The sequence below is a fragment of the Anabrus simplex genome, chromosome 1 (genome assembly GCF_040414725.1).
Source record: "Anabrus simplex isolate iqAnaSimp1 chromosome 1, ASM4041472v1, whole genome shotgun sequence".
NCBI lineage: Eukaryota > Metazoa > Arthropoda > Insecta > Orthoptera > Tettigoniidae > Anabrus > Anabrus simplex.
Window position 1 is genome coordinate 941620668 of NC_090265.1, and position 12271 is coordinate 941632938.

General features: G+C 38.7%; 1 protein-coding gene across 3 annotated transcripts in view; it reads right to left on the reverse strand.

Moving 5' to 3' along the window:
• The window catches only part of mahj (LisH and WD40 domain-containing protein mahjong), a 460349-nt gene that overhangs the window by 356537 nt on the left and 91541 nt on the right, over positions 1–12271 (reverse strand). For all 3 annotated transcript variants that reach the window (XM_067136681.2, XM_067136682.2, XM_067136683.2), the window contains exon 6: positions 4180–4358. In XM_067136681.2, coding sequence (XP_066992782.2) covers positions 4180–4358 — 179 coding nt within the window. The remainder of the gene's footprint in view (positions 1–4179; positions 4359–12271) is intronic.

The following is a 12271-nucleotide window of genomic DNA, read 5'->3' on the forward strand; positions in this document are numbered from 1 at the left end:
CATTAGAACAGTTGGAACTTGCTTCTGCTTGTCAAATTAAATATTCAGCAGATCTTTTAATATGGGCTGCAAGTATGTCTTACTCACATCCAGGGGCTTATTAATCTTTGAGAAGAACAAACATAATGACACTACCTCTGAGACAATTCTTGTCCAAAATAGGTCCTAAACAATTTTTTTTTTTTGCTTTACGTCACACCGACACAGATAGGTCTTATAGCGACGATAGGATGAGAAAGGCATAGGAAGTGGAAGGAAGTGGCCGTGGCCATAATTAAGGTACAGCCCCACCATTTGCCTGGTGTGAAAATGGGAAACCACGGAAAACCATCTTCAGGGCTGCCGACAGTGGGGCTCGAACCCACAATCTCCCAATTACTGGATACTGGATGCACTTAAGCGACTGCAGCTATCGTGCTTGGTCCAAACAGTTCTGGTATCGGCACTCTGCAAAAATCATTTTTAAGAGAAAAATTAAGCTCCTGAATGATGAGAAACTTGTCACTATTTTGCTGGAGAAGATCTATGTCAATTCCAAATTCACTTGTATAGCAGGGAAGATAATAGGGGTGGCTGAAAACGGCCCAGGAGGAGACTGCCACTACCATTCAGGCTTTCATGTTTTCCTCTTTACATTCCGACAGTCTAGAGGGCAGATTCAGAGCGTAGAGAAGGTTAAGAGGCTGCATGTATAATGTCTCAGTAGAACAGGTGTTAGAATCACAACGAAGAATTAAGGTGTTAAGTTTGTTAAAACTTCATTCTGCAAAGTTCGGGGAATTTACTCTCAAGGATCTGACTGTTACTTTCAGCCAAGGTAGTGTAGTTGAGAACTGGGACAAATTTCAGTATGCCTTGGATGAAACACCTTTAGTGTCGATTTTGCTTGAGATGCTAAAAGTAATTGTATGTATTGCAAGTTACATGAGCATGAAGGCATATTGACATGAGAACAGCAAAAGCAGCATATGGAGGATAGAGAAATGAACATCATGTTATTTACAAACGATATTGTGATTTGTGGAGAAGAGGACATGAATGTTCAACAACAGCTGGATGTGGTGAATGGGAAGATCAAAGAATGTGGATTGAAAATAAGTGTAGGAAAGAGTAAAACTCTTGTTATGACTAAAGGGGAGGAATTTTATCCGTCACTGATTAATTTCTCTGGCACGGGGGCTGGGTCAATGTGTCATCTTCATCGTCATTTCATCCTCATCACGATGTGCAGGTCACCTACAGGCATCAAATCAAAGGATGGCGAGCCGAACATGTCCTCGGACACTCCTGGCACTAAAATCCATACGCCATTTCATTTTCCAGTGCTCAAATCAAGTAATCCTGGTGAGGGTCCCATACACTGGAACTATACTCTACTTGAGGTCTTAACAAAGACTTACATGTCCTCTCCTTTACAGCAGATCCTTACTACAACCCCTAAGTACCCTTATAACCTTGTGCAGAGATTACAATTCCATTTATATGATTACCCCAATGAAGGTCTTTCTTTATATTAACACCTAGGTAATTACAGTGATCATCATAAATAACTTCCATCCCAACAACGCAGTAATTAAAACTGAGAGGACATTTCCTATTAATGAAACCTCACACCCTGGCTTTTAACCCTGTTTATCATCATACCAATTCCTGCTGTCCATCTCACAACATTGTTAAGGTCTTTTTGCTGTTGCTCACAATCTCATTTATTATTCTACTCCATAACGGAATAACATCGTCCACAAAAGGCCTTATCTCTGATTCCAGTTCTTTACTCATATCATTTATATTCAACCCTCTACCCTTCCAACCTTTGAAATGTGGCACCGGCATAAGACAATCCCAGGGTCGCTGACTGGGTACAACCCACAGAGATATCTTTGAATATTATAAACTAACCTTAAATCATTAAGCAGGAAGGATGAGAGAGAAGATAAAATTAAATAAAAAGATCTGAATAAGAACCTTTTAGTAAAAACACAGATTTATTGAAATAAAGGTTAAATTTTGGCAAAGTAAAATAACTACACAAATAAACAAAAATTCAGACTGTACATGGATACGTCATTCATTACCTTCGTCAACTCATATGAAAATTTGGTTCAATTTTACACAATTATTTACTTTTTTTTTTTTTTTTGCTAGGGGCTTTACGTCGCACCGACACAGATAGGTCTTATGGCGACGATGGGATAGGAAAGGCCTAGGAGTTGGAAGGAAGCGGCCGTGGCCTTAATTAAGGTACAGCCCCAGCATTTGCCTGGTGTGAAAATGGGAAACCACGGAAAACCATTTTCAGGGCTGCCGATAGTGGGATTCGAACCTACTATCTCCCGGATGCAAGCTCACAGCCGCGCGCCTCTACGCGCACGGCCAACTCGCCCGGTAATTATTTACTTTAAGTCACTCCCTAATATCATCATCTATTAAGAATTTGTCAACTAAGTTATCAAATCAATGTTTCTTCTATGTCAGCTATGACCATAAAAAAACCAACAATCTTATCCATGAATTCAAAGTTCATCCAAATGCATCACTTAATTGAGTTCATATTACATCTCATTATCATTGACCAACATTACTTTCCTCCACTAATTCCTTTTACCTAATTCATCTTGGTTTTTATTATGTTTGGTTGACACCATATTTCAAAAAGTAATAAAAAACAAAACCCCATGGCACTACAGCCCTTGAAGGGCCTTGGCGTACCAAGCAACCGCTGCTCAGCCCGAAGGCCTGCAGATTGTGAGGTGTCGTGTGGTCAGCATGACGAATCCTCTCGGCCGTTATTCTTGGCTTTCTAGACCGGGGCCGCCATCTCACCGTCAGATAGCTCCTCAATTCTAATCAAGTAGGCTGAGTGGACCTCGAACCAGCCCTCGGGTCCAGGTAAAATCGAACCCGGGACCCCTGTGACCGAAGGCCAGCACGCTAACCATTTAGCCATGGAGCCGGACTGAGCACTGGAAACAACTAAAGAAAAGCAGCTCGACTGGTTGTGGGTGATTTCCGTTAAAAGAGTAGCGTTACACAAATGATGCAAGTTTGGGCTGGGAAGACTTGGGAGATAGGAAACAAGCTGCTAGACTAAATGGTATATTCCGAGCTGTCAGTGGAGAGATGGCCCGGAAGGACATTAGTAGAAGAATAAGTCTGAGTGGTTTTTTTTTTTTTAATGGGAAAGATCACATTATGAAGATAAAGTTAGAATTCAAGAGAATAAATTGGGACAAATCGTCGCTGCCGGGACAAAACCTCCTATGTGAAATATTTTAGCTTAGAACTTTGGCCGGTAAGGTTCTGTCATCTAAGGTGCAATATTGTGTGCATATTGTCAAGGCATTCTCGCTCTTCATAACGTATGTGCTGCGGGTCAGTATATCTTCAAAAATATTATCACATAGGAGGTTTTGTCCCGGCAACGACGAAATATTGGTTTATAGGAAGGGGAGCTAGGGATTTGGAACAATTTACCAAGGGAGATGTTCAATAAATTTCCAGATTCTTTGCAATTATTTAAGAAAAGACTAGGTAAACAACAGATAGGGAATCTGTACTTGGGCGACTGCCCAACATGTAAATCAAGAACTCAATTTGTTTAATGTTGATTTTGGTGATGGTGTTGGTGTTGTTGGTCTTAGTTTGATTATTGAATGGATTACAAATTTTGTTATCAATTGCTGCTTGTTTTTTGGATTGCTTCATTTTTTACATAGTTATGCAAATGATCAGTGTATGAAGCCCATTGCACCGGGTGCCAGAAATTACTTAGGTTTAAGTGAAGGCATAACATTTTTTGTTGAGTTCTTGTGTTTTTTATAAATTCGAATCTTATTTAATTTCTTATCCACACATTTCCTGATTGAGATGTTGAGATTTTATGACATAATGTGCCCAGTTTAGTCTTTATTGGAACATATTTTAGGAATGATATTTAACTCTAAACATTTTTTAATATCAAATGCAGTGGGTTTGTCAATTTTCATGATTTTGATTTTGAGTGATTCTGTTATCTTATGTTTTCTATTTCAGGTAGTTTCTAAATTTATTTATTCACAAATTAGTTTCGACTGACTGAATAACCTAACAGTTATAAATTGACTGAGTCGAAAATTACAAGAAATGGCTAAAAATATCACAAAATATAATTAAATTCTTCGGAAAAATCACAGCACCTACCTTTTCTCTTCGTACGAGAAGAGTTAAGAGCCTTTTTGTTGTCAGATTCAACATCCCTGTTTGTGTGGCCGAGATGAGCAAAAGGCCGAGCAGCCACTTGCTGACGTTCTTCAGCAGCCTTAGCTTGCAACTTATGAAGTCGTTTTAGCATAAGAGGTACAAGCTTGGCGTTTTGCTCCCTAAAACAAGAAATGTACAATGTTTGTACCTTTTTGTAAATGCCTTTATTACCATAGGTCAATTTCAGTATTTCACCAGTATTACCTCCTCTCTTTGTACATTATCTTTATATCCAACTACTTTTACATATTACTGAATGAATACTCCCCACATATATACTCCCCTGTTTCATTAAATAACCCTGGAGTGTCCTTCCTGGAACCTGTTTCTGCCTTGAAGTATCTATACATATCCTTCTATTGCTCCGTGAAATCCATATGGATGCAAATTATGTTATCCTTAGCCGATTTTCTTTTCTGAATTGTAATTCCTAGTGAGCTCCTTCAATCTCTCTTTACTCCCGCAACCATTCCTAACTATTTTTTCCTAATCTGCACTTCCTTGTTAATCTCATTTCCTTATCTACTCTAATCTGCTTGTCATATTCTTACCTTGGTCTACCCCTACCTTTCTTACCCACACTTCCCTCAAAAACCAACTGCACAAGTCCTGGATGTCTACTCCTTACCAATTTTTAAGGTACATATCTGTTTTCACATTACTCAACAATTTTCCACTGATCATAATTGCCTTTTAAAAACGTCCCCATTCGACACTTGTCAGCCATATGATATTGCCTATTAGTCCTACTTTTATGAAATTCCTTTCCAACACATTTGTTTTAACTATGACAAAGACAGCTTCATGATCCATTATACCTTCTATCACTTCAGTTCCTCTCTAGGGCTCATTTGATGTTATCAGCACCACATCTAGAATATTTTCCCCTCTAGTTGGTTCTATCACTTTCTGATTCAGCTTCCTTCCCATAACTTATTTGCCATTTGTTCGTCATGCCCTCTGTCATTCGCATTCACTTCCCACTTAACATTTAGTAAGTTCAGATCACCCGCTACAATAACGGTTCTTTCTGTGTCATTCCCCACATAGCTGATCATCTTATCAAATAATTCTGTATCAGTGTCAGCACCAGCCTTGCCAGGTCTGTACACCCCAAAAACATAAAGTTGCCTATTGTCTTTAGAGATGTGTCCTACACCTAGAAATTCATGTTTGTCAGCTACTTTTCTGCAGCTTACAATTTTTTTTTTTCACCAGTACAAATACTCCCCCTCCTATTGTCTTCAAGATAAACACTGCAGTTGTGGGAGAAAATGTCCACATCCATAATATCACTTCTCAGCCATGATTAAATTCCTATTACGAAATCTGGTAAATGAATTATGTTGTTTGAGTCATCAGTCCACAGACTGATTTGATGCAGGCCTCCATGCCACGATATCCTATGCTAACCTTTCATTTCTACATAACTGCTGCATCCTACATCTACTCTAATCTGCTTGCCATATACTTACCTTGGTCTACCCCTACCTTTCTTACCCACACTTCCCTCAAAAACCAACTGCACAAGTCCTGGATGTCTTAAGATGCGTCCCATCATTCTCTCTCTTCTTCTCATCAAATTTAGCCACAACAATCTCCTTTTACCAATTCAATTCAGTATCTCTTCAACTGTGATTCGATCTATCATTCTCACCTTCAGCATTCTTCTGCAACACCACATTTCAAAGGTTCTATTCTCTTTCTTTTTGAGGGAGTTATTGTCCATGTTTTACTTCCATACAATGCCATGCTCCAAACGAAAATCTTCAAAAACATTTTCTAATTCCGGTATCAATATTCAAAGAGAGCAGATTTCTTTCTTAAGAAAGGCCCTCCTTGCTTGTGCTAGCCTACATTTTATGGCCTCCTTACTTCTGCCATCATTAGTTATTTTACTACCCAACTAACAATATTCATCCACTTCCTTTAAGACTTCAATTCCTAATCTAATATTTCCTGCATCATCCGACTTCGTACAACTGCACTCCATTACTTTTTTGTTTCGGACATTTATTTTCATCTTGCACGCCTCATCCAAGACTCCGTCCATACCATTCAGCAACTTCTCCAGATCTTCTGCAGTCTCGGATAAAATAACAATATTATTGACAAATCTTACGGTTTTAATTTCCTCTCCTTGGAATGTGATTCCCTTTTAAAATTCTTCTTTGATTTCCTTTATTGCCTGCTGTATATAAACAGTGAAAAGGAGGGGGACAAACTGCAGCCTAGCCTCACCCCTTTCTGGATTGCTGCTTCTTTTTCATAGCCCTCTATTTTTATCACTGCAGACTGATTTTTACATAGATTGTAGATAATTCTTCTTTCTCAGTACCTGATCCTGATCACCTTCAGAATCTCAAATAGCTTGGTTCAATCAACATTATCAAATGCCTTTTCTACATCTATGAACACCATGTATGTGAGCTTGCCCTTCTTAATTCGATCCTCTAAGATCAGATGTAAAGTCAGGATTCCTTCACATGTTCCTACATTTCTTCTGAAGCCAAATTGATCTTCTCCCAACAAAGTTTCAACTTGTCTTTCCATTCTTCTGCAAATAATACGTGTTTGCAGGCGTGAGATACTAAACTAATGGTGTGGTAGTTTTCGCACTTGTCAACACCGGCTTTCTTGGGAATAGGTATAACAATATTCTGCTGAAAATTGGATGGCACTTCTCCTGTCTCATACATCTCGCACACCAAATGCCACGCTGGTTTCTCCTAAAGCTGTCAGTAATTCGGAGGGAATGCCATCAATTCCAGGTGCTTTGCTCCTATTTAGGTCTCTCAAAGCTCTATCAAATTCTGACCTGAAAACTGGGTCACCTATTTCATCAGCATCAACAGCCCCTTCTTGTTTCAGAACCATATCATCTACACTCTTACCTTGATACAACTGTTGGATATGTTCCTGTCATCTTTCTGCCTTGTCTTCTTTCTCTAGAAATTGCTTTCTATCTGAACTCTTAATATTCATACACCCAGTTTTCCTTTCTCCAAACCTTTCCTTGATTTTCCTGTATGCAACATCTACCCTTCCTAGGACCATACAACTTTCAACATCCCTGCACTTCTACTTCAGCCATACTTTCTTAGCTGCCTGCACTTCCTATCCACTTCATTGTTTAATCACCTGTATTCTGGACTCCAGAGGAAAAAAAATATGAATACCCCTGACTTAACGCCACCATGAGAGCTGCTGGTTCTCTTGAAGATGTTACAAGCCTTCATGTTGAGGACTCAATACATATTAGGTAGTAAACAAACTTCAGTAAAACAATGCAAATCATATTTATGTGTAGCTTGAAATCATCTGCTTCCCATCCATTGCTTGAATGGTCAATATTTACTGTGTGAGAGTTAAATAATATACTTTCATCAGTGTAGCTGGTTTTGAAAGCAATTTTTAGGTTCTGTTTCCTTAGGACGTTTGTGATTGTGTGTATATTATTACTAGCAATAAATACAAAAATTCTGGGATATACAAACTGAAATGTCAGGGATGCGGGTCAAGTTACGTTGGACAAACTGTTAGGAACTTCCTCATTAGATAAAAAGAACATCGCAACGCTTTAAAATATAATCGTTTCTCTGCCATGAGTAACCATCACAAAGACTATAATCACAATTATACTACAATAGATCAAGATCTAAGAATTCTACAACGTGAACAAAAAAGGTCCACTAGTCAACATTTTAGAGAAATTTTACATCAGCATGGATCAATATAAGAACCCAGCCCTCAACCTAAACGAGACAAATGAAAAAAAGAACGTAATATGGGAAACTTTACTCCGATCATTTGTAGTAAAGAACAGGAACATAGGAACTCACTACTATTACACTCGGTTTCACTCACCGCCCCCATTATTCCACATCCTCCCATTCTCCTGCAAGCCCCATGCCATTTCCCCACTCCACTTCCTTTTAGCAACACGTCTTGCATCTCAACTGCGGGAGCAAGTCATTTAAAGATAAAAAATTCATTGTTCCGTATTGAAAAGTATCACAGTTAAATTGAAATAATAAATATGGTACTTCAACCTATTCAATACAAGGAAATAAGAGATGTAGAGATTACATTCTTATTTAATTAAAAGTGGAAATGGTACCGGTTTCGACCCCAGTCTGGGTCATCATCAGCCGATTATAACTCGAAAAACAATGCATAAGTAAGAAAGAAGTTAACGGTCAAGTCCACACAATATCAGTTGAAGAGGCGATATAAAAATGACGGGGGTAGGCACTGTAAAATTCAGACGAAGTGGAATGTAAGTCACTTAAAAGAAGTAATGCGTAATCTTCCGAGAATCAGCACGGCACATGCAATGTTTGGCACTGTCTCATAATGTTCACGAAAAGCAGAGAACACTTAAATGAGCCAGACTGCATACACCGTCAGGCACAAAGTCACAACACAATCCAAATATGAAGATCTAAAGTCGTGAAGAAGCCGAAGACGAGCAGCTCAACCGAAGTAACTTGCAAGCTCCAGAAGATCGGCGCGCTGTTTACAACGTCAAGTGCTGTGGTTTCATACGCTGACGGAGATTGAAGGATAGATTAATGATCAAGTATTTGCTTAGTTCATGAAAATGTATATATATATAGGACCCAGACTGGGGTCGAAACCGGTACCATTTCCACTTTTAATTAAATAAGAATGTAATCTCTACATCTCTTATTTACTTGTATTGAATAGGTTGAACTACCATATTTATTATTTCAATTTAACTGGGAGCAAGTCAGTCGAGAGCTGGACTCCGTAATCAGAGAACACGGGTGATACAAGTGCGCCACATAACCTAAGTTAATTTTCGTTCTTCAGAACTTAATCTAAATGTTTGTTCCTGTTAGTCACCATTTTTTAACCTCAATTCAATTTGTATTATCTATTTTACAGACTAAAAATCAGACTGTTCAACTTCAATAATGCTTATGTACATCAGCCCATGTCGGAGTACAACTAAGCCAACAATACACAGATACCAGCTGAACCACACCAAGAGACAAAAAAAAAAACATTGAAACAAAAAGACCTCCAGCTCAAGACTGTTTTAACGATCAACATTTCACAGTTTTTAAATTTTCATCATGCTTTTTAAAAAACTTTTTAACTAACATTTCATTTTGTGTGTTTCCCACGTTTTTAATTCATCATAAATATCTTACTGAGGATGACCCAATGCCGGGACGAAACATGTCTATTTAAGTGTGAAGTTTCGTCTTTATTAGACGTAAAATATATAGTACTGACTAGGAGGGTTAAAATAGTTTTGTACAATTTTGTAAGAAGTTCAACCAACAACATGGATTTAACATGAGATTCATAGTCTGTAATAAGGAGATTGGGAAGCCAAGGTGCTTCAAGTGAGTGCAAACTCTACCCTGTGAATATAGGCATACTCCAAGGCATGAATAACATCAGTGATATTCGAAGAGTGGTTGTAGAGCCTGGAACATCGGATGAAGGCCAAAAAGAGGAGAATTCTCATCACAGAAAACGGCTCCTCTCACAAAACAGTGCATCGCCATTTGGAGCATGTCTACAGTAGAAGTCCGTTATAGCGAGAATTCACAACAGCGAAAAATTTACTCGCTATAACGGATTGTCGTTATATCAGATTTTTGTATAAAAGTCGGAAAACGTTTCATGCACTTTAAAATGGGTATGAAACAGCAATCAGTTTGTTCAAAACTTGCGTTTCCGTAGATGATATCCACACTACAGCTTACTTGTTTGTTATTTTTCGTAATCCGATACTACGTGAAAGTGTATGTTTAATTCCATTCTGCAAAATATTTAGTACCGTATATCTCCGAATCCAAGATGAACCCCAGTTTTTCCTTCAAAAATTTTAAATCAGGCTCAAAAAGAAGTTTGTAAAATCATACTAATGCCTTGTCTTACAGTAGGCCTACGCATTTTTAGACGCCGAACATTGACTTTCGTCACGCCGTATTTCTTTATTTTTGGCGGCTGCACAATTATTTATTTCTGCGGGTTTAAGGACCATTAACTCAACATTGGCATCACAATACGGAAGAGAACTCGTTGAAAATTTTCCGGCAATACCTATTCCATGCGTTTCTACAATACAACGATCAATCAGGAAATTATTCTTGCTGTCTATAAAACTGTTAAAATTTTACGCAGCGTCAGATATAACCGGCTGCCGCTACACGCACGTCTCGCATGTCGGGTCCGGCCAAATTCAGCGGCTAGCGATGTATTGGCCTAACCGTGAACGTTGAAAGTCAACGAACGAGTGTATTGGGCCACGGTATGGCCATTCCGCCCTTGCGTTTTTCGTGCACAAACCTCACAATTTCATCTTTGACTTCTTTGAAGCGTCCTTGTTGCGGACCACTGAATGCATTTTTTGTACAGTACGCATTTTTTTTAGCTCTTTGTCTTCACGTTAACGCCAAATATTGGCTTTAGTCAGGCCTATGCCGTATTTTCTTGCGGCTGCATAATTACTCTACATTTTCGTGTGTTTAATAAACATTAACTTATAATTGGCATCATAATATCAACTAGAACCCGTTGAAAATTTGCCGGCAATAACTTTTCCACGTATCTTTACAATACGACTATCCATCACGAAAATATTCCTGCTGTCTATAACCCTTAATTTTACTAAGCCTCAAGTGCAATAGACGCGTTATGACTCTGCCACTGAGTAGCCATGGCTTTTCTAAGAATTCGAAGGGTCGCAGGCTTTGATGTCATTCTGCAGATTTGAGAAACACACAGGCTCTGTACAACCGGTTATCGGGGCTAGCGATGTGTGGTAAAGAGGAGGTCGTTTATTGTCAATGAGTTCTGTGCGCGTGTGAAAAAAAGCATCGTGGTTACCGCGGTAGTTGCCAGTGGTATCCATTAACTTACTGTTAGGCCGCGAATGCAACAACCCTTGAGTTTTCGTATGAGAGTCTGAAAAAAAAAAAAAAAAAAAAAAAAAAAAGACTTGGATTCGGAGAAATATGGTATCACTCCAGAGATTTCTGTGACAAACACCTCAGCTTTCTTCTTCAAACAGCGTCACCTAACCTAACCGTATATGTAGTCTATCGTGAAAACATATTTGAAACTCATGTAGAGAAATGACCTCCTCGCGAAAAATTTACATGTAAATAGCCGTAGCTAGACGCGAGAAGATATGAAATATCCTCTGAAATCAGTGATGTACTCTGCCATATCTTATTACGAAAAGGTGTTTTCCTCTTTCATTTCGAATTTTCTTTAGAGAACAGCAGTCAATGGGTATTACTAATAAACTCCAACATCTCCTTTGAATGTCAACGAGAGAGCTCGCAAATGCACAAAGTGAGAAAACTATACCGTACTGAAGATGATCGATAGCATTTTGTTGCAAACGTTTCTGTTTTCTTATTAAAACAGCGTCACGTATCCTAACTTAACCATACTATACGTATGATTAAAACACACTTCAAGCGCCAGTAGAGAAATGATACCTTTCTCGCTATAAATTTTCATAATAGCCTTTCCGTAATTTAACCAGACGCGACAAAATATAAACTAACCTCTGAAATCAATTAAGCACTCTGCCATATCTCAAGGTGTATCCCATTCTTACTTAATTGCAGTATTTAGCCTCAATAAATTAAGCGGTCGTTTAGTCAGCCTTAATTTTAACGAGTTAACAACCGTTGATATAGATGTTGATTCCCATAGGGAATTTGAAATATTTCTTCTGAATGAGTAAATTTATAATACCAATATAAATGGTCCGTTATTGGACATTATAAATTTTCCAGCTAACTCATTCCTGGTTGCCAGCGTTTCGCCCTCGTGTGCTAGACTGGGCTCATCAGTTCGTACCTAGCACACCTACAAATACGCTGGCTAGTGCATACCGTGGAGGCCACTGCGTAAGCTAATTGTAGCCACCGGCAGTGCCAATGCACTATGAGACACTTTGTCCCATTATCAAAAATTGATGCCTGCTTGGCCATCATATGATATAGATGTTGATTCCCTGGGAGTTAGCTGGAAA